The sequence below is a fragment of the Electrona antarctica genome (assembly GCF_951216825.1).
Source record: "Electrona antarctica genome assembly, chromosome: 10".
Classification (NCBI taxonomy): domain Eukaryota; kingdom Metazoa; phylum Chordata; class Actinopteri; order Myctophiformes; family Myctophidae; genus Electrona; species Electrona antarctica.
The window spans coordinates 13,567,884-13,590,415 of NC_136791.1; the positions used below are offsets into that span (position 1 = coordinate 13,567,884).

The 22,532-nt window shown below is 42.1% G+C and overlaps 1 protein-coding gene across 6 annotated transcripts in view; it reads right to left on the reverse strand.

Annotated features, from left to right (window-relative positions):
• The window catches only part of eys (eyes shut homolog), a 580,966-nt gene that overhangs the window by 242,526 nt on the left and 315,908 nt on the right, over positions 1-22,532 (reverse strand). For all 6 annotated transcript variants that reach the window (XM_079513211.1, XM_079513209.1, XM_079513213.1 and 3 more), the window contains 2 exons: positions 10,631-10,752; positions 8,604-8,866 (listed from right to left, as the gene is read on the reverse strand). In XM_079513211.1, the coding sequence (XP_079369337.1) occupies positions 8,604-8,866; positions 10,631-10,752 (385 nt within the window). The remainder of the gene's footprint in view (positions 1-8,603; positions 8,867-10,630; positions 10,753-22,532) is intronic.

Sequence of the window (22,532 nt, forward strand, 5' to 3'; positions counted from 1 at the left end):
AGTTCTATTATTATCCTGTGCAACACCCTGCACAGGAAGAACAGAAAGGCATCACATGTATTCCACAACTAATTGCTTGGGCTTGTACAAAAACAGGAGACAACCTGGTAACGGCATGGCCTCCCTGTCCGATCGTTAGCCGTCGATAGTACAGGGACTGTGTGTGTGTGTGTGTGTGTGTGTGTGTGTGTGTGTGTGTGTGTGTGTGTGTGTGTGTGTGTGTGTGTGTACAGTATATAGCGAACATTTTTACCTCAAATCTTTGCTTCTGGGGGTTCCTGGAACAATATATTTTGAGATTAGGGTCTGCGGCCAAATACATATTATGGGGGTCTTTGACATGAAAAGGTTTGAGCATCACTGATATAGAAACAGGTTTTTTTTCCCAGAAAACTGTAATGATTTAGAAGACATTTTAAGAATCTGCCTCAGGATTTAGAAGACATTTTAAGAATCTGCCTCAGGATTTAGAAGACATTTTAAGAATCTGCCTCAGGATTTAGAAGACATTTTAAGAATCTGCCTCAGGATTTAGAAGACATTTTAAGAATTGGCCTCATGTATTAATGTGTTAAACAATGAATGGGACGAGGGGAACTTTACATAGCTCATGCAACATCTGTGACGACAGATAAAATATGATTGATAATGTTATGCAGAGGGCAAATTCGCAATTATAGCAAAGGATCTTGTAGAATATTATTATTATTATTATTATTTTCTTTTTTTACCCGAATCATCCTCAAAATGGATCTTGAATTCGAGGCAGTGTCCAAGCTAGATGGGTCAAGTGTAAACCTGTGAACTTTTCTTTTTACCAGCGCACACTGCACACAGAATGTAAGTTCTCCTTCCACTGGGGTAAGCACTATTACATCTGTTTGTTTTTCCTCTGTTCTCCTGCAGTTGCTGGACAGTAACCCTCACCTTAACCCTAACCCTAGCTATCCATTTGGAGGTTGCTCTTCCTGTCAGGCACCCCGCCGAGGCTACCTCATTAAGGAGGGAATGTGGAACATCTGCGCTGGCCTGACAAGTTGACTTAAGGCCCTCGTGGCCGGCCGGCCGCGGTGGTGTGCTGCTGCAGAAATAAGAACAAAACCCTCACAATCCAGCTCTTGCAGCCTGCCGCGCGACTCGCGAGTATGAGGACAACCGCTAGCTCTCTTTACCTCGTTTAGAGGCGATCCTTTCAGTCACAGTGTGGCTGCTGTGGATTTGTTTAGGTTTTCAGTGATAACGCTACATTATCCGTGGTGGCTATTAGAAAAGCTGCTGTCTGTTGGAAACCTCTGTGAATGCATTCAAAGGGTCCACCATGCCCCCGGCATGGGCGTCAATACATTGTCTCTTCATAGCTTTTGCTATGTTTGTTGTACGCCCAGACAATTTCAACATTAACCAGAACATTAACATTAACACTTCCAACGCTAAGAGCCAGTCTGATATTTTCAAAATATATGAGTACTTTCTACTTTGGGGACGTATATTTTGATTGATGCCAATACTTCTGCACTTTAACTAAAGTAAATTTGGATCACCGGACTTAACAGTAACAGAGTATTTCTACATTGCAGTATTGATACTTTTACTAATGTAAAAAACATTTGAGTACTTGACCACTGCACACACCTCTAGTGTAGCAGCATACATGTTCAGTTCAGAGCACCCACCTCTCTATAGCGGCGCTAACTGCACTAACTGAAGAAAAGAAACCTGGCACGTTTAAATACCAGGGATGACATAACTAATTGATGTTGATCTTTTCCAAACAGTTAGCCTTGATAATGTTTGTCACTGTGTGTGGCGGGTGGCACGTTGCAATGGGAGAGTGGCGGTGAGGTTCTGCCCATGGCAGTAAATCTGTGGGGTATGCCAGACATGACACACACAGAGAGAGAGAGAGAGAGAGAGAGAGAGAGAGAGAGAGAGAGAGAGAGAGAGAGAGAGAGAGAGAGAGAGAGAGAGAGAGAGAGAGAGATTCACATTTAATTAGACCTGGGAATAACGTTATGGCTATGCCGGTTTCCTTGAAAAATAACCCCTTAAGTGTAAATAACCACCATAATCTTGAGGGTCCAAAAAGTTGGATTGGGATCAAGTGACGAGTTGTATAATAGCTCTGTTTGTTGAGTTGAGGCGAAGTAGGAATGGATTTACGGTTTATAATCATGGACGGTAGTGAGTCACGGAGTACGAGTTTGTGTGTGTATGGGGGAGAGAGAGAGATACAGAGATACAGAGAGAGAGAGAGAGAGATACAGAGAGAGAGAGAGAGAGAGAGAGAGAGAGAGCCCACGCAGAGCTCTGGGTGTAATGTATTCTACCGCTCCCTCATTTCCTATTCCTCTCCAAGGAACCTTTCTGCAGCTTCTCCCAGCCTCTCTATTTATAACATATCTTTTCATCTCCATACGCTGATGCAACAATTAGACGGGACTACAACCCTGTAAATTGTTAAAAACCTGAACCTTTAATAAACAGGCAAAGAAGAACCTTTTCTTAAAGGAGCTAAGCTACTGTCGCGAGTATTTAATAATGGTGTCCGTATTTTGGGGCGTGTTTATTAGAGGTAAAACGCTGTGAGCTTGTAGATCTTCAATTTGCTTTCATTTGTCATAAGACAAAGTACTGTATATGGGGCTTAAGTGTTTAACTTCCTAGTTGGCCGTTCCATTCACACAATGCTGACTGAGTCTGTGTCTCTGTCTCTGTGTCTCTGTGTCTGCATGTCTGCGTGTGTGCGTGCGTGCGTGCGTGCGTGCGTGCGTGCGTGCGTGCATGCAAGAGAATACAAATCAATGGATTTGGGTATAGAGATGGGAGCGGAGTGTGAATCATATTGTTGTAAAGCTCTTTAACTATTAGCTCTCGTTTCCCACACAGGACAAACACAACAATAAACAACGCTGTTGGGTCGTGAGCCAGCACAAAGATGCAACACATGGAAATGGAGCAAATTGCTGTAAAGCCAAGTGCCACTGACCTGCAGGCAAGCATGAAGTGGAAGGTCTGCAGGGAAAACAATGTCTGCATTGGCCAAGGTTGACATTATGCAGTGGAATATCAAACCTGTGTTATACGTGTGGCTATGTGCTTGGCATTTACAATTTAAACATAACTGCAGAGCAAGGGAATTACCCATGTGGGTGTAAGACTTTATATTAAGGTCGGGTCTAATGCCTTCATTCATATTCATGATTTATAATGCACGTATAAATGAGGCATTAAACATGTTTATTTGTTGCATACTTGTTGCAGACACTAGTACTGCAGTACTCTGCAGGCCAGAGAATACACCGATGTGTTGTCGGGACTTTCCCCAGTATATGGAATCAAACGCCGCTTCACAAAAGTGGAGACAAATTTGACCCCAAATAACTATAGAGGGATTTGTGACCTCTATGACCAATGACAAAAGAACTCCCATATCTATTGGGAGAAATACAACAAAGTGAAAACACAGCAGCAAGATTTGTGAACTGTTGCGACAGAAAGACTACTATCTGTACCAAGTAGACCGCTAGACCTACTGCACATGTAAACAGAGCTACTATGTTTACACACACATCTTAAATCTAGGGGCGTTACTAGAGCTACACAGACAACGCGACTGCGTGGGGGCCCAGAGGCACACGGCCGCCCACCCGTGCCGTCTGTAAAATACAATTATAAATACATATAGTAGAGCAGGGTTCCCCAATAGGCGGCCCGCGGGCCATTTGCGGCCCCATTTAATTTTTAAAATTTAAATGGGGGTCAGTAGCTTATGCATGTCAAACTGGGCATCCTTTTCAAATGGGGTCTTGCCCTGAAAATGAATTTTCAGGGCAAGACCTCGACCTCACGCGTGCGGACTCGGCCCCCAGCCTGGTACCTTAAAATATGGCCCTTGAGAAAAATTAATTGGGGAACCCTGTAGTAGAGGCTCCAGGAGGGGTCCACGCGCACCCCCCTTATTTTTTTGGTTTTGTTTGGATTTTTTGCATCCATAGGACCTCTACTGTAGCACAGACTACTGTGCTGCATCTATAGACATTTGTACTGTATCTATAAACCACTGTACCGCATACAATATATAGCCCATTAGATGCAGTACGCATCTATAGACCACATACATTGACCACTGCACTGTGTATAGATCACTGTACTGCATATGTCTACAACTATCAGGATTAAAAATAAATAAAAAAGTAGCAGATCTATAAGCTCGTCAAGCTTGTATATCTGTTACTTCAGGTATCCTACTTTTGTTTTCTAAAAAACAAAACAGTATGTCGCTATACAGCAAAGAAAATTACACCGATGTTTTCCCTAGTTTCAATGGGATAAAAGTGTACTTTTGTGCTGCTGCTCCACAGTAGCAGGAGGAGCGGATGCAACGAGGCCCTCTCTCTCTCTCTCTCTGCTGTTACATCACATATTCCCCATAAATCAGACATGTCGTTGCCTCCTCTGGTGAGAACCCAGACGGACGTAATTTAATGAAAAAGTTGGAGCTTGTGTCAGGGGCGGAAGCAGAAGGATTCATATCCCCCCCCAAATCAGATGTAGACAGAGCACTCTCGGGTTTGGCAGAGCGGCTCCTCAGAACTTATGAGAACCGAGCTATCCCCTCCCCACCACTGGCCCACCCCCCCATCTGGCCTTGAAGCCACAGCACTGACCCTGCTGGACGGGTCACTCTTAAACTTCCCGGTGTCACTGTCAATTCTTCTTGGGCCACACAGCCACCACTAATACGCTTTCATTTTTTTTTTAAAAGTCATTTTAAAATGAAAAATGATCCTCGTCCACACGTGTTATATAGCACCGTTTCAAAAAATAATCTCTGTCCCACACAACCTTTCACATACACCGGGGGCCAGGTCAAGGTGAAGTCCACAGTGACATTTAAAGGGATATTTAACCCAAACAATTACCTATGAATTCAACACCCCATGAAGCCTTGCATTCATGGAGAATTCTCTAGCGTGGCTAGAGCTGTAGAGCAACGTCTCTGGAGAAAAGTCCACCTTAACTACAGAGGCGTGGCTAGAGCAACAAAGAAAAGTCCACCTTAACTACAGAGGCGTGGCTAGAGCAACAAAGAAAAGTCCACCTTAACTACAGAGGCGTGGCTAGAGCAACAAAGAAAAGTCCATCTTAACTACAGCGGCGTGGCTAGAGCAACGAAGAAAAGTCCATCTTAACTACAGCGGCGTGGCTAGAGCAACGAAGAAAAGTCCACTTTGAAGGTGACACGCACAGCTGCACAAAGATGAGACTGACGGACACGGGGGGTAACACCGCTATGGCCCATCGAATGCTTTGATGACTGGTGTCAGGAAACTTACTGTAAATCTCTGATCTACATCAAAGGTATGGTTTAATCACATGTTGCAAGATTTCTATGCCAGTATCAGGAACAGCAAAAGGCAGCAGAGAGAGCTGCAGTGAGACCGACCGGCTTGAATAAAAGTAAATCGGAATGCCAGCGTTGCATAACAGCCACCTTGTTGACAGGTGTGGGAACTATACTTTCTTGTAGAATGTATTCTTGTAAATGGAATTGTTATTACAAGTATGTTTTATAGGAGCAATAACTCACTCCAGGCATAATCAATTTCAAAAGTCTCCATTTCCCGTACCTGTCGTGACTCAAACCTAATCCCCAAAGTTTTCAAATTAAAATGGGGTCAGAACAGGCTCCATCTTATAGGAGTTCATAGCAAAAGAAAAAAGAAAATAAATGAAAAAAGAAAGAAAGAAAGAAAGAATAATAATAATAATAAGTGAAAAAAATGCTATGCGTTTTAAAATGAAAACATAACAGTGTGGATGTAGCCTAGCGAAAAACATGAGAATTGGCAGAACGGCGGCTGTGCTCAGACGCACGCCGTGGCCTGCAGTCATCAGAAGGCTGGATGCAGCCGGTAACAACTAGGTGGGAATTGATGCAACTCACGACTGAAGTAGGGCATCGCTGGATAAAAAGCACACACTGTCTCAGTCAACTTTTCCCCGGATCTGTCAGTTTAAGAAGTGTAGTGACAGCGGGGGACAAAGTGCTCCAAAGCACCCTGATCCCCGCAGCTATGTAACTTGTAGATAGTTATGAAAAGTAACAGAACTTTTAGTCGTGTGATATTGCACTGCTCGAAAAGCTAGCATAGCAGTGGGTGTGGTTTTCTGGACCCACTGAAACCTCTCCAATTCATTTTCCCATAGAGATTTACAAAACACGTTTATATCAATTATTCTAAGCCTAGATTAGAATCAAGCCATCCAGGATCCTAGCTGGTGAGTCATGACCATAACACCTTAATTATATGATATACTACATGAAATAAATACCCTTTGTTTAGCGTTTTTCAAATTTTTTCACAGAATCAAAGGTTTTATGGCCATGACTCACCAGGATCCTGGACAAATTAACGGCAGATTTTTCAGTGGGTCCAGAAAACCACGGCCACTGCTATGCTCTGACCGTTGACACATTTTGCCTAACCTCAAAGGACTCTTCCATTATAGCTGCAATAAGAAGCCTATTTTTTATGAACAACGTTCTTTTCAGTGATCTCAGGTGTACAGATTCTACCTAGAGAATGATTTATGGACAAGGAAATAAACATTCACACAGTGCCACAATACGTAGGGTAGCTGCACGTTTCTATATTACATCTATATGCTCCAGAAAGAAGACGTGCTCCATTTAGAAAGAACCCATTAGAACTATTGACCTAATTATGATTTCACATGCATGACTAAGTACAAGTGCTTAATTGAGAGTTAATGCGATCGATATCAAGACGGGTAATTCTTCTTGATATTGACCATTTGGATCATTCTGCTTCATTACTTGCAAATGATTGCCCATCAAATGACATAATTCTGTAATACAGAAAATGTAAAGTCATAGCCTTACTCTGTAACCTTTTAAATGAAACAAAGGTCATTGTCTGCTCCAGACACTAGCTCACACCAAAATGACAAAGGCATCGGAAATGTACCCGAAATGTATTCACTAATGAGAGAGCGTTTCTGAAGACGTCAATGTTGCTTTTTCTAATAATATCGCCACTAAGACCATTCATTTTGGAGCACTACGCCCGTGTTTTGGTTTCACGCTAAATCTCGGGAATTGCAGTTTCAACGAGCTACCAGAGGTGCCGCCAAAAACACTACTAAAATAAATGTCACAAAGTGGGACTTTAAAGGAGCATTCAGTGATTTGGAAAACCCCCCGGTCTGCCCCGGTAACAAGATGTGCACATGCACGCACTACAGTGGGGGGACACACGACAGGCCAACAGCACACACACACACACACAAAGGCCCGCCCCCGCTCGATCATGATTGGGAGGCCCCTCTCTATCCTGATTGGATGAAGGCTGGGCCACCTAGCCAAAAATGAAACTTACGTTTTTTTTACCCCAGGGGTTAACTGGGGATAGGGAGGAACTCCTTATATGGTCAGCACACTCTATAGTAGGGAGAATTATCACAACAAAACAAAAAAAGAAGTGATATTTGAATTAAGTGAAATCAATGAATATACCTTTAACCCATTTAGGCCTGAACTCAAAATCTTCTAAATCCTCCAGTTTTCTGAAATAAATATTTTCACGATTTTTCAAAAATATTTCAATAGCTAAATTATAACATAATGTTTAAAACACCAAAAGGGGTTCCCACCCAAAATGGGTTAATGTCGCCATCAACAGTTAATATATCGTAATAACTGACACGTGGTTTCTGTTCCCATGCTTCTCCATTTCAATAGCATTTGGGTTTTGGTAGGCCTACCGACTATTGTAGAAAGATTGAATTGGATTCAATTTGAATTCATTTAACTGAGAGGTTTCTGCACTTCATGTTCATATTTCCATTCCAAGGCTTCAATGGTTTGGTTTCCTCTGATGACTAGGGCACATTACACTATGTTTAAATCAGCTAGATAAAGCATGTTGCATGTTAAGCCAAGATCACTTTTTTAAGACGAACACACAATCTGTCCGATTAAAAAATTGTTAGTAGAACCATTCATCCACATAACTCGTCATTTGCAGACATCTTCTGCCAAAAGAGCTGTCCGGAGACAAAAAGAAAGCAGAACAACAAAGCAGAACAACAAAACAGAACTGGGAATATTTTCGAACACCTGGTATTTTAGTGTGTTCATGCAACGTATGCATGCCTTACTGAGACGCAGAGCTTTAGAAATGGTTACAGTAACTACTGAAATCAATTGCATTGTGTAGTGTATTTAGCAAAGAATCCAAGGTGGTTCGAGTACTGTGCACGACAATATGTGGAAAACGAGGTGAACTATACCCGAAAATATGTGGGAAATAGCCAGGTCGCCAGTACCCGAGAATACATGGAAAAAAGGCAGAAAATAACTGAAAAATAGCCTGTCTACAAGCTCACAAGAGAGCTTGTAGATCACCTATTTTCAGCACATGCCAGCAGCATGCAACCAAAGAATAAATGAAGCATGGGTGTGACTGCAGTGTGGAATCTTAACTCATCTGGCACATCCTACTGTACTCTGCTGGACGTGTGGGCTTAAAATAAAGGCTTGTGGTGGTGGTGGTGACTGAGTGAGTACGTTTGCTCACCAGCTGGGCATCTGCAGGAGGCCGCTCCGTCCGAGCGCGGCAGGCAGGTGGCGCCGTGCAGGCAGGGGTTGTGGGCGGGGTGGCAGGGGTCGTGGGGCTGGCCGCACAGGGGCCCGTCCCAGAACGGAGGACAGGTGCAGCGGAACTCCCCGGGCGCGTCCCACTCCTCCTGACACCGGCCTCCGTTCAGACAGGGCCCCGAATCACACTCGTTCACATTGTCTGCACAGCGCACACCTGTCCAGCCCCGAGCGCACGAGCACCTTGGTGTTCACCGCAAAGGCAGGTGCACACACACACACACACACACACACACACACACACACACACACACACACACACACACACACACACACACACACACACACACACACACACACACACACACACACACACACACACACACACACACACACACACACACACACACACATCAATCAATACTTTAATCGCTTATTGATATTAATTGCCAGATAAAGTAATAAAGTACTGGGACTAATTTGGGAATTAAACGCAAACAACAACTACCCATTCAAACCGGGAAAGCAGCTGCGTCAGTGTAGATTTTTGCATTGGCTATTCATAAACATTTTGGACCTTTTTTATTTAATCTTGAAAGTCTGTGAACTTCTGATTTAGAAGGCATTTGTAGAATATGTCTAAATGGATTAAATATTTTAGATTAGACAAACATTTAACTAGGGGACTTATAGAGTCTACTCTGTCCGTCATGCATGGCAGCAGTATGTATGACCCTGTGTGTGTGTGTGGGTGGTGTGTGTGTGTGTGTGTGTGTGTGTGTGTGTGTGTGTGTGTGTGTGTCTGCGTGCGTGCGTGCGTGCGTGCGTGCGTGCGTGCGTGCGTGCGTGCGTTCCCTCCTGAATCTGTGCATGAGGCAGAACTAGTTAAGGAGGATTTACAGGTTAATTGCACGACTGGTCAAAGCGGCATTTAATTCTGGACAGCTGAATGTAGGACACATGAGGTTAGAGCCCTGACCACATATTAAATGGAAATGTATGCGACAGCGAACGAGGGAGCAAGAGAGACACAGACAGAGAGAGAGAGAGAGAGAGAGAGAGAGAAAGAGAGAGAGAAGGGGGGGGGGGGGGGGGTCGGGGGCTGCACACTGGTGTGCAGATCTGGCTTATCTGCACTCAAGGAAGCTAAATATTCCACTTGGTGGCAGTGAGTACCCAAGCAGCACTACCGCGACCACTTCAACTCCCTTCCGCCCCCCCCACCCCCCAACTTTTCCACCTGAAGCCGTTTTATGTCTCCCTACAGAGAAGGGAGGGGGGGTTGGGGGGGCATTAGCTCGAGCAGATATAGCAGCTTTTTCCCTCTCCAATGAGTCACCGATCCCCCTGGAACCTTTTCATGCTGCGAGTCATTGATTGACTCATTTATTTCACCTGCCATCTGCAATTCATTATCTCTGCTGGCACTGGAAGGACATGCTGCCATCTCCAAGAGAGAGATTTCTGCTTTTTTTCCCCCTCTCTCTTTCTTTGCATGTATTAATCCATCGACACCTGCATGAGGCCGCTTCTACAAATGACTTCTAAAATCTGTGGTTTTCTCAAACTTGTTCTACGTAATTCAACGTCACATTCAGCATTTCCAAACACTTTCGAGCAATGTTAATTGTATTGACTATAAAACTAAAATAGCCTACTAAAACACTAAGATTTTGATATTTAGTCGACTAAGACTAGACTAAGATTAAACAATTTCAGATGACTAAATGGGACTAACCGTAAATGGTGTATTATTCGAAAGACTACATGACTAAATCAGAATTTCCGGTCAAAGTTAACACTGCTTCCAAGAATGTTCAAAAACAGCAGACGTACAAGCTCACAGCGCTGTGAGCTTGTACATCTGTACATTTTTTTGGAATAGCGCAAGGCTAAAATCTTTAAAAAAATCACAGAAGATGTTTTCCCGGTCTTAGTGGGTTAAGTGAATGATGCGCCTCGAGCCTATGCTCGCCCCGAAAGCCAAATCACACACTGTACACCTACTTGTAGCTGCCGTGGAGGTCTGTGCAGGTGGCGTTGTTTTTGCACGGCTGCGATAAACATTCATCAATTTCTCGTTGGCAGAACTTCCCCTCCCAGCCTGGCCAGCACACACACTCATAACGCTGCAACAGAAAGAAAGTAAGTGGTAAAATAAAACAAAAATAATGAGATATATTCTGTATATATAGGGTGTGTAGGATGGGTGACAAATTCCAAATGTACTTTGTCAATGAATTTAGCGTTCTCTCTCCATTCTGTCATAAACTAGTAAAACCAAACCAAAACAGGGCGGTGGTGGCTCAGGGGGTAGAGTGGCTGGATGGTAACTGCAAGGTTCGAACCTGGGCTCCCCCAGAGTTGGTGTCGAAGTGTCCTTGCACTATATATTTCTAAAACTATGAAACATTTCAAAGATTTCTTTTCAGGCAAACATGGCCACCATAAGATGAACCTAAATAGGTTTGAATGGGGTTTCTAGGTGTAAGTATGTAGGACAAGTAGCATGCCAAAGTTTGTGTTATTGCCATTGAGAATGCATTGGGCGTTTAAGTTAAATAACTCAGAAACTACAAATAATTTCAAAGTAAAAAGTTCCAGCATGTGTCTCCACAGTAAGCTGAATTATAAAATGTGTGAATGGAGTTTCTAGGTGAAAGTGCTTTTTTGACGTGCCAATATCTGCCATTGAGCCCCATTATACATTTCTCAAATTTGAAAGCACTATATATTTCTAACTATGAAACATTTCAAAGATTTCATTTCAGATTTCATTTCATGTCCACCGTAAAATGAACCTAAATAGGTTTGAATTGAATCTATAGGTGTAAGTATGTAGGACTAGTAGCATGCCAAAGTTTGTGCTATTGCCATTGAGAATGCATTGGGCGTTTAAGTTAAATACGGGGGGGACATATTTTGACAGCAGAAACTGCCTGTCATAATTTCTCACCAACCTTAATCCAAAAACTATTAACGTACCCCTCACCAACCTTAATCCAAAAACTATTAACGTACCCCTCACCAACCTTAATCCAAAAACTATGAATGTACCCCTCACCAACCTTAATCCAAAAACTATTAACGTACCCCTCACCAACCTTAATCCAAAAACTATTAACGTACCCCTCACCAACCTTAATCCAAAAACAAAAACTATTAAAAAGTCTGTGGTTGTAAAAAGTCTGTGGTTGTAAAAACAGTGGAAGCAGCGGGGCACGAACACGTTAAGCATGGATTGCAAGGCGGCGTAGCAGTGAGGGCGGATTGCAAGGTGGCGTAGCAGTGAGGGCGGATTGCAAGGTGGCGTAGCAGTGAGCGCGGATTGCAAAGTGGTGTAGTAGTCCACTAGGCTAGCGAGGCAGCTGGCAGAATGGGGTTTGCGTTTGTATTAGAAGGTGAAGTTCCACCCGTGCGGGTGGCGCTTTCCTTGGCTACTAATAGTAGCCGGCGGGGTAAAACGAGCGCGCCTCCTTGTTCTTTTGCGGCAGGATCCATTATGACACGTCCCTGATGTCATGGACATGGCTCACTTCCTTCCTGGACTACAATTCCCATAATACTTTGGTGCACTGCTCCTCCTTGTGGATAGGGGGAGAGCTGTCTCACTGAGACAACATGTAGTCCAGGAAGTAAGTAAGCCCAGTGTCCATGACATCAGAGATGCTGAAATCTAAAATATCTAAAACCACATATTACACACCTGACCCCCAGGAAAGTGTTCTAAATATTCTAAACGTTATTAACATATTTTTTTTGCATAAAGGGTGAAGTGTCCTTTTAAGTAAAAGTATCAATACTGCAATGTTAGAAACTCTCAGTTACCAGTAAAAGTCCGGAAATCAAAATTAGCTTGAATAAAAGTACAAAAGTGTACTTCAAGATGGAGTGCCACAATTTTTGTATTTTTCCAGTTTTCATGTGTCTATGAGGTGACAGACACCCTGGTGTCGTTTTTATGTGCAATGGTGTATTAACTTTGTATTTAGGGTTTCTTCCTGGAGGCTGAACCCTTGATAGTCAAACGGGCCAATGAAATAAACAGTAATATAGTGACATCAAACTATCAGCCCCTCCCCTAACCCCTCCCCCTATCATACAACTACAGCTGTGGGTGCAGCTTCAGTTCAGGTGGATCACCACCCATCATCACCCACCAGGCAAACCAGGCATACTTAATGAACTGGTGGGCATGTCCACATAAAAGCATGATTTTAACAAATACTGTACACTTTTTGGAAAAGGTACTTCTTCCTTATATTATAATAATACCTGATGATCATGTTTTAGGGTGGAAAAAAAATGTGGCACTCCATCTTTCAGGTACCAAGAATGCAGAATGTCCCATTTGACAAGTTTTCAAACAAAGTAACTAGTAAATAAGGTTTTCAAAAAATTGTAGTGGAGTAAGAAGACAATATTTGCCTCTGAGATGTAGTGGAGTAGATGTAAAAATACAGAAAATCGGAAATGCATACAGTAATGTAAAAGTATTGTAAAAAATTGTACTCAGGTACAGTAGCCTACTTGAGTAAAAGTAACTACCGGCAGTTACTTTTCACCACTGAATGTTGCCGTGGTTCGGGATATAATGATCTGTTCAATGTTCTTTTAGGATGTTGTAGATTAAAACCTCCCACTCAATGAAATAGATTTCACGTGGAAATCAGTTTCAACGGTCATGCTTGTCTCATGATTATCACAGTGCAACGTGGATGTATATTATATTCCTTCTACTACCCACATTCTGAAATATATGCAAGCTGTGAAGCAGTTAATACCTTATCGTGGAAATTATGCAAGACATTCTATTCTGTAGCTGCATGCACCCACCATTTGATTTTGTTTTTTATATGAACCTTAGAGCGTACGTATTCCGGGACGAACATTCGGCCAAAGTAGAAGATCTTCAAGCTGGGGCGGCCATGATAGCTTAATTAGGTTGCATCAGGGATACAGAAGGTTGCAGGTTTGATTCCCAATGTCCCTGAGCAAGACACTCAACCCTTAACTGGATGAAGCTGAAAACTGAATTTTTCCCCTTGTGGGATCAAATAGGTATAATAGGCTCTATGCACACAGAATAACTCTTCCTACTTCCAGGCCCCTTCCCCTTAAGTGTTATCGATGATACTAATAAAGTTAAAAAAGTAGAAAATAAATCCCAAAAAGGTAGTACATCCAAAAAATGTAATACATGGAGGACAAAGTATACCCCCTTTTCCACCTTTTTATTTGGCACACACCAAAAAGCTTCCAGCTATGAGCCTTCATCAGAGCACGTTGCTCACAATGCGTTGTGAGCTTGTACTGTAAATCCGCTGTTTGGCAAAGACATTTGGTGTAGGCAACCTGCTGCTCTAGAGCCGCATGTGGCTCTTAGGCCCTCTGCCGTGGTTCCCAGTTGCTTGGGCAAAGAAGTATGAAAAGGAATAAGAGGTTTTCTTTTCTTTTCTTTTCTTCATTTTAATCATAATTTATTAATGTAGTAGGCATAAAGTTATTCTTTCAATATGATATTGCAAAACAATGTTGCCTATACTCCAGATAAAAATAAGAAAGACATTTTATGAAGGAATATAAAGAATGTATTAATGCCTAAGACATTATTTGTTTTCACCACCAATGCTACTGGCTTACTGGTATACTTGATTTGCTTTGAGAAATTAGCAAACAAAAAAAAATATTGAAAGACCAGCATGACTGAAGATGCAAACATATTTTGAGGCTCCAGATAGAATTGTAATATATTTTGGGCCAAAATAGCTATTTTGATAATAACGGTTGCCTACCCCTGGTGTACATGGAAAAAGAACACAGTATGCATTATATTAACTCAGGTCAATTTTACTAAAGGACAGAGGGTCAAAAAGTGGTTAGGCATGTAACGATATATCGTATATCGATATTAATCCTGACGATATGAATCGATATGAACCCCCCCCCCCCCCCCCCCCCCCTCCTCTCTCTCTCTCTCTCTCAACAGCGCCCCTACTGGTACTCATGAGTCACACATGAGTCACACACGAACAGTCACACACAAACAGTCACAGGTCACAGACATTGCTGTTCCTTGGAGTGGTTGCACCACTCAAAAATGATTTTTTTGTTTTTAGGGGGGCTAGTGAATTATGGTGTGTGATGTGAAATGTGAGCTTTAGTCATATTCCATCATATTCAAGTGCTTTTGGAGAGAAATGAGTCACTTTCAGTATAGCACTGTAGAGGGGAGCTGTGTGTGTCTGTGCCCAGGTGATGATGGGCATTGGTGCTCATCAAGGAAGGCAATTATGTTTCTGCACTGTCAAAAGTAATGCTACTTCTTTTGCAATGTAGTAAAATAAAAAATGTGAAAAAGCTCGTGGGGGAAGATACATTATATAACAAAATATATATATTTTTTGTTTAAAATATCGTGAACAATCGTATCGTGAACCTCATATTGTGATACGAATCGTATCGTGAGTTGAGTGAATCGTTACATGCCTAGTTAAAACTGAAGTGATAAATGAATGATCAATTCAATTCCCAAACAATAAACAAAGTACTCTGCGGTCAGTCTCATGATAAACTTGTATCATCACGGCACCCTAGAAACCAGTGGTTTCCAACCAGCGGTCCGGGGAACACCAGTGGTCCTTGAGGGAGTTCCAGGCAGTCTCCAGCTAAATGGAGAGTAACCAACTTATTTAACTCTTACCCACAAGGGTCAATTTGGTTTCATTTTATGCTATGAGAAGGGTTGAAACGACTCATATAAATAATTCTAAATGCAGAGAGAGATGCAGTAGGCCTACACCACTCAGTCACTGAAAACCTTTAGACACCTTTTGGCAAATCTATGAGGAACCTTGCCGGCTGAGTTCTTTCTGCACTCTGTTGCTAAGTCTGTGCGGTGTCCTCTACTTTATCATTAAAAATCTTCATTACGATAATTAATCACGGCACGGGGAGATGAATGGTTTGTTGTCTGTTACTTTCCAAGGCACTGCAGTTTAATTTAAATTCTCTCTTTTGCATACACAACGAAGAAAGTATTAGTCAAGTGGTCGAGGGGTGTCGTTGAGGATTCCTCGACTGCCAACGTTCTGTCTAAAAAGGTGCCGGGCACTTCTGCCTTGAACGCATGCTCTAATCTCTGTTTTCATACACTGGAGGGGGCGCCGTTAAACCATTGAGACCTGAGGCTGATTCCACACATGTCTTCTATATCCAAACTGTTTTCTGACTACTTGTTGTAGTCAAATGCGCTCAAATGTTTTCATGTCATGACGCTCCCAAAATGATATGTATTTGGCCACAGACCCCCATCTCAAAATATGTTGTTCCCGGGACCCAACCTTGGAAGCAAAGATTTTAGTTAAAAATGTGACTAAATTTGACTGAGGGACTGCCATTGGATTTTTTTGAATTTTCGTTTTTTCATATCATATGAAAGCAGGGAATCATAGCTTCAAATAGAGATATTGGTTGTCCAGTTTGACCCACCCTTAAAAAAATTATAATAATATAAAAATAATAAATGACACAGATGCTTTCCTGGTTTTAGCGGGATAAACTTTGTCTGATATAATTTGTACACATCAGGGCCCTGTGGTGGTGTTTGTGGTGGGGAAGAAATGCCGTCATCTCATGATAAATTAGATGCCTCCAGGAGACTCAGATTCCTTACCCCTGGCAATAGAACATAATCTCATTTTTTGCTGCTAAGTCACCTTCAGGGACTGCAATTCTCAAAAATAAGCTAAAGCTCGGTGGGACGCTGTGTTCAGAGAGAGGAATAACTGCACTGTAAACAAGACAATGTGAAGGGGTTTCCAAAAACTGTCTATTTGAATAATGAGTTTTGGGGTGGGGGCCAAACAAACAAAAAGCTTAAACTGAGAACAGTGTGACTAGGAAATTATACGTGAAAATGTCATTAGATCGCTATCGCTTTCAATTTTTTTCACATATTAATCTGTGACTTTGTTTCTAAATTTTTTTTTATAATAATAAACTTTTAAGTAAAGTTTTTGTTTGTTTTGTTTAACAGTGCATTGCCATTACTCATGCGTATAATAGCAAATTCATCTGATTGCAGTAGTGTTGATTTTGACAGAAAAGTTAGTTTTAGTCATCTGAAATGTTTATTTATATCTAGTTTTAGTCGACTAAATATCGTAAGATTTCAGTCTACTAAATCTATAGTTCATTTTGGCAGGCCTTGTCGTAATGTTTGATTTTGCACTTGGTTGCATGCTGAACATCTACAAGCCTATATCTACAAGCTCACAGCACAACGTGCTGTGACACGTTGAGCGCTTGCAGATCTGCTATTTTCAGAGCAACACCAGAGCGCAACCAAAGAAAACGACTTGTCTTTTAGTACTACTGGATCTCTTCTCCACTAGTCCTTCCCGCGCTGGCACTTTGGAATGGGGGGTCAGATCAACATATCCGCCTGGGTGACAGCAGACTGCTGGGTGAGCGCTGGTGCTTTTGCATGGGGGGTCAGATCAACATATGGAATGAATTCTGTACTGGCCATATATGGAGCTGGTCTTGAGTGTACAGGGTTTGATGAGGTCAGATCAACATATGGAATGTCAGAACCGGTCAGCTCCATATATGGAGATTTAAGGGTAGCAGCGGGGGCAGTATCTTGAGTGTACAGGGTTTGATGAGGGCCCAGGTAGGGCTGGGCCTTAATTGTCGGGCCTGTTGAGAAATCTAGTTTTCACCGGCTGCCGGGCGTGGCTGCACTAATAACTTTGGGGCAGGCCCGTCTACAGTTTGAATGGACAGGTATCAGTCAAAAGGGAGACATCGAAGAGGAAGGATGGATGGGGAAGGATCAACATATGGAATGTCAGAACAGGTTCTGACATATCCATATATGGAGAACTAAGGGTTTGAGGTCAGATGTAGAGTTGCTGGTCAATATTGATGACATCAGGGATCTCCATATATGGGCTTAATTGCGACAGCAGGTCGCATTTACTATGACACTAACCCTGATGATGTCACGAGACCTGTGCACCATATATGGGGGCTTTCACATTTTGAGTGACACTGACGGACAAAAACGTACGATTGCATAGTAAATGCGACCTGCAGTCGCAGTTAACATCATCATCATCCACTATAAGGACAGTTAATAGTAAGAGCTTTAACGAATGTTGATACAAAAAATGTTTAGAAAAAAGTCTGTTGTCTTTTTCACTCTCTCAAATTGTGCAAGATTGGAGTACTCTACAGTTAACCGACAACTGGATACGTGATTGAGTAATTGTGCCCATCAAAGAACTTCACATGCATCCTCCCTCCTTTCTCTGCGGCAAGTCTCCTCCAAGCCGGCACGCCCGCATCTGCTACCTCCAATAGGCTATCTGGCAAAACTGGCCCATCAGATGACCTCGATCTTCCTCTTCCATTCACTCCTCTCTGCCTTCTGCCTCTTGTGATCCAACCGCTAAGTCCCTCAACTACTGCTAAGATTCAGTCCTCTGCCTCCTAACCCAAGGATCAGCCTTTCTCCACCTCCTCCTCCCCCTGCATCCCTCTCTGCTGAAGCTTTTATCTCCCACTTTGATAAGAAGAAAGGTTGTTGATATTAGAAGCTCTTTCTACCATCTTCCCGCTAAGCAATTTCCTAGATCAGCTGATGCTAACCCCAACATATCACACCTGTCTTACTCTGGCCATCCGCCATGGTGAGGAGCTATAGTGTCATCTGCCAGACCATCCACCATGGTGAGGAGCTACAGTATAGTGTCATCTGCCAGACCGACCACCCGTGCTCTTAGGTTCAGTTCAACTCAACTTGATTCTAGTTGCCGAACGCCAAATCACAACAAGTTGTCTCAAGACACTTTACACATTAGAGAAGAGACCAGATGTTGTCCACCCCCACCCTGAGCACATTGGCACTGAGTTTTTTTGCAACGTTGGCAAGGGGAAAACTCGCCCTTCACCGGACGAAACCTCCAGCAGAACCGGGCATATGCATGTTGATGGGTGCATTGCTGCATGCCTGACTGACATGTCATACAGTGCATGTCTTCCCAAAACGTCAAGCTCAGCATAGAGGAAAGAGGAAAGTAATAATCCCGTACCATGTAGTGTTTTGTTTCATTAGCGCGAGCATGACAAAATAGGCTACAGCTTGTTACGCTGCTGGAGCTACTTGCTGAACACACGTGAACGGTAAAGATACCAAGGATTTGACAGTGATGTCATTGTTATGCTACGCAACACGGAAGTAACACAGACTCAAAGCTGTTTATAAACCACAGTCAGTGACGGCGTCGCTGACGAATCCTTGGCATCTTCATTCGACCTTGTCAACTTTTCCCTACCGTTTAGAAAATCCTGGTGACTCACAGGCAGGGGGATTCTCTTCTCGCATACCAGTGGGTATGTGTCCGGCACTGGTCCGCATACCAGTGGTTAGGAACCTCTGGTTTAAAGTACTCTAAACAAACATTACCAGGCGTGAAGTGCTCAAAACAAACATTAAAAGGACCTTTCACCGCTGCGAGAAAGTACTGTACAGTCACTCAATAGTATTTGTAGTAATTAACAGTAGCACCATTTGAAAAAAAGAAGGAAAAAAAAGTACCTTATGGCCAGAAAAATAATGCAGTCTGTGTTTGACTGGATTGCTGAAATCCTACAATGACCATAATGCTAATTGGTGCACTGCCCTCCTTGTGAAGAGGAGGGAGGCTGTGTGGACGTGTGACTTGTAGTCCAGGAAGGAAGTGAGACCACATTTTCATGGCAAATTTTGGTCATGAAGATGGCGTCATGACTAAAATATCTAAAAACACTGCACAAAAACCTGAGGAAAGTGTTTCTTGTGTCCTAAACATAATTAAAATAAGATCTGGTTGCAAAAGGGGTGAAGTGGCCCTTTAAAAGTCCACATTGTAAAGTGCTCTAAACAAACATTAAGTCCATAGACTTGGCTGCCATATGAAATCATTTCAAAAGCCAGACGTTGGAGGGGCTAGTGCCACTCAAAAAAAACAACTGAGCTTATTGTCTTCCTTGGAAAGTCCTGCTCCCTGCAGGATCTTCTCATTTCCACCAACACCACCCATGGTGGCTTCTGTTCCAGCTGGAAAGAACCTTCGAGTGGTCCTGGACAGTACGCCGTCCTTCAAGGCACTACAGTTTGGTTAGGTTCGCACTGTAGTGTTGATTTCGTCGACTAAATGATTTCGTCGACGCAAAATCTTCGTCGACTACCTTTTTTCACAGAGGAAAAATAAATAGAAACTAAATAAAAACTAAGCTACGATGACTAAGTATACTTACTATACAATTTCATCAACGAATAAAAACTAGACTAAAATGTTAGGAAGGGACTAGTGGAGAAGAGATCCAGTAAAACTAAAAGTCATTTTGTGCTGCTACGCGTTGTGAGCTTGTAGATCTGCTATTTTCAGCATGTAACCAAGTGTAAAATCAGCCATTATGACGACATCAAGGCCCGTCAAAATACATTTTAGTCGACTAAATCAACTGTAGACTTAGTCGACTAAAATCTTTCAGAAGTTTCATTCCAAAGACTATGACAAACCTAAAATCCAAATTTGTTGTCAAAATCAACACTATTGCACTACACAAAACACACAGGATCTGACCCTCAGACAGCAAGAAGTCTACACCGCCAGCCAGTCTTTTATTTTGAAGATCCCAAAATTCAATTCCCAAAAATCAGGAAACAAAATCGCCTATAGCTAATGTGACCATTGTAACATTAAAAGTCATCAGAAGCGTTAATATTATAACCATGAGCTAGGGGCGATTTAGTAATAAGCCCCTAACATTCGCGCTCTGTTTAATCACCTCAATCTGAGCCTCAATTCCAAGAAAAATGCGGCAAAACGCACATATAATAAATGGAAGTGGACAGCAGGGAAACATTTCATTGACTGACCACAGCGGAAGCGAGCGTTGCCTAATGACGGGGAAGCTACTACTCTGTAGATATTAGCGAGACCATTCTGAATTTTAAAAAAACGGCAGGAATCGACATTAGGAAGAATCCCGTCAATCACATCATTGGTGGCCAATGAGTTGATAGATGCTAGTTATACTGTGCAGATGAATGATGTGCATGATGCACACATAAATGCTAATTACACATGTGCTCATCATCATAACATCATAAATTCATTATATGACATGTATATGACATGTGCAACGTTAGGTTGCAATAGAGGGTAGGCTATGCGCATGACATAATCATCATACCCGGACGATATGTGGGAATGCCTACCGAGTGGCAAAACAATACTTTCTGTCCATGACAGCCCACACATCCGATTGCATTAAACAACGTTAAATTAATGCCACAGACGAAAAACAGTCTAAGTCCACACTATTTATCCATAATGTATAAATGATAGATAAGGGGTCAGGACAACGAGGCCTAATCGTGGAGGGGTCAGAATGAAATTTTGACTTTTTCGTCTGTGGTACTCATGTTAAACTGACTTTTCCACTCGATTTGCCATTCACTTTATGCATGCACATACGCTCTATAATGCCATGTTGTCTCCTTGCTTAACAGAACGAGGTGAGGAGTGGTGACACTGATTACCTGCAGTCTGAGCAAACAAAGCACTGATAAAGTGAATTATGCCAAAATGATTGTCCATCCACGTGAATTTTGCAGATCAAAGTTATTTAAATTCCAGAAGATGGTGTGGGGGTCTGCTGCAGTGTTATTCCCCATTATTATTTGAGCGAGACACTTAACATGGCGGAATATAATTAAACAGGTGAACTGGAGCGATCATTGCGAGAGGGTGTTGCGTTTAGCGAGACAGCTCTACGAGATAAATCGCCTTGCCGTGCAATTAGTTATTGTTGGATAGATCTGTCCCTTTTGGTATACGTAACACTGGCGTACTACAGAGTACATTACGCTGTAGTCTCGCAGGCCAAACTCGGTGCATAATTTAGGTACAATCTGGCCTTGTTGATTTTATGAATTTTAATTTCATTACAAATTGCAGGGTGACACAATTAAAGTAAGAGACACTCACACTGTAGACATCTGTCTACAGTGTGAGCAAGGCTTAAGTGGCTAACTCAGGGGTAGGCAACCTTTATTATCAGAAGAGACATTTTTGGCCCAAAAAAAACGTATTACAATTCTATCTGGAGCCGCAAAATACGTTTGCTTTAATTAAGCAAACTTTCATTATTTGCGGTGTATTGCAATATCAAAATGAAAGAATAACTTTATACCTACTACAAATTCAATAATAAATTATGATTAAATGTAAAAAAAAAAAAAAAAAAAAAAAAAAGAAGAAAAAGAAAACCTCTTATTCCTTTTCATACTTCTTTGCCGTAGCAACTGGGAGCCACGGGAGAGGGCTAACTTCATATTGCAAATAATTATGTAATGTTAGTGTAAAACTGTAAACTCATAAAAGCATGGCTTGTGGTGCAACTGCAACCATATGTCATTAGCGGCCAGTCACCAAACTTGCCTAATGCCAGGCAGTGTTGGAAAGTAACTAAATACATTTACTTAAGTACAATTTTGAGGTGGCCTATTTGTACTTTAATTGAGTATTTCCAGTTTTCAATACTTTTACTTGTACTTCATCTCAGAGGAAAATATTGTACTTTTACTCTTTGAAAACTTTAGTTACTAGTTACTTTGCAGATTTTAAGCCGTATATACAGTACATTTCAGCCATTTGAAATATAGCCGATCAAGCTCACAATGCGTCGTGATGTGACACATTGTGAGCTTGTAGTTTTGCCATTTTCAAAAAGAGTTTTATACATCTGAAAACATTAAATGGGACACTCTGCATAAGGAGTACTTTTACTTTAAGTACCTTTTGTATCCTGGACTTTTACTTGCAACAGAGTATTTCTACATTGCGGTATA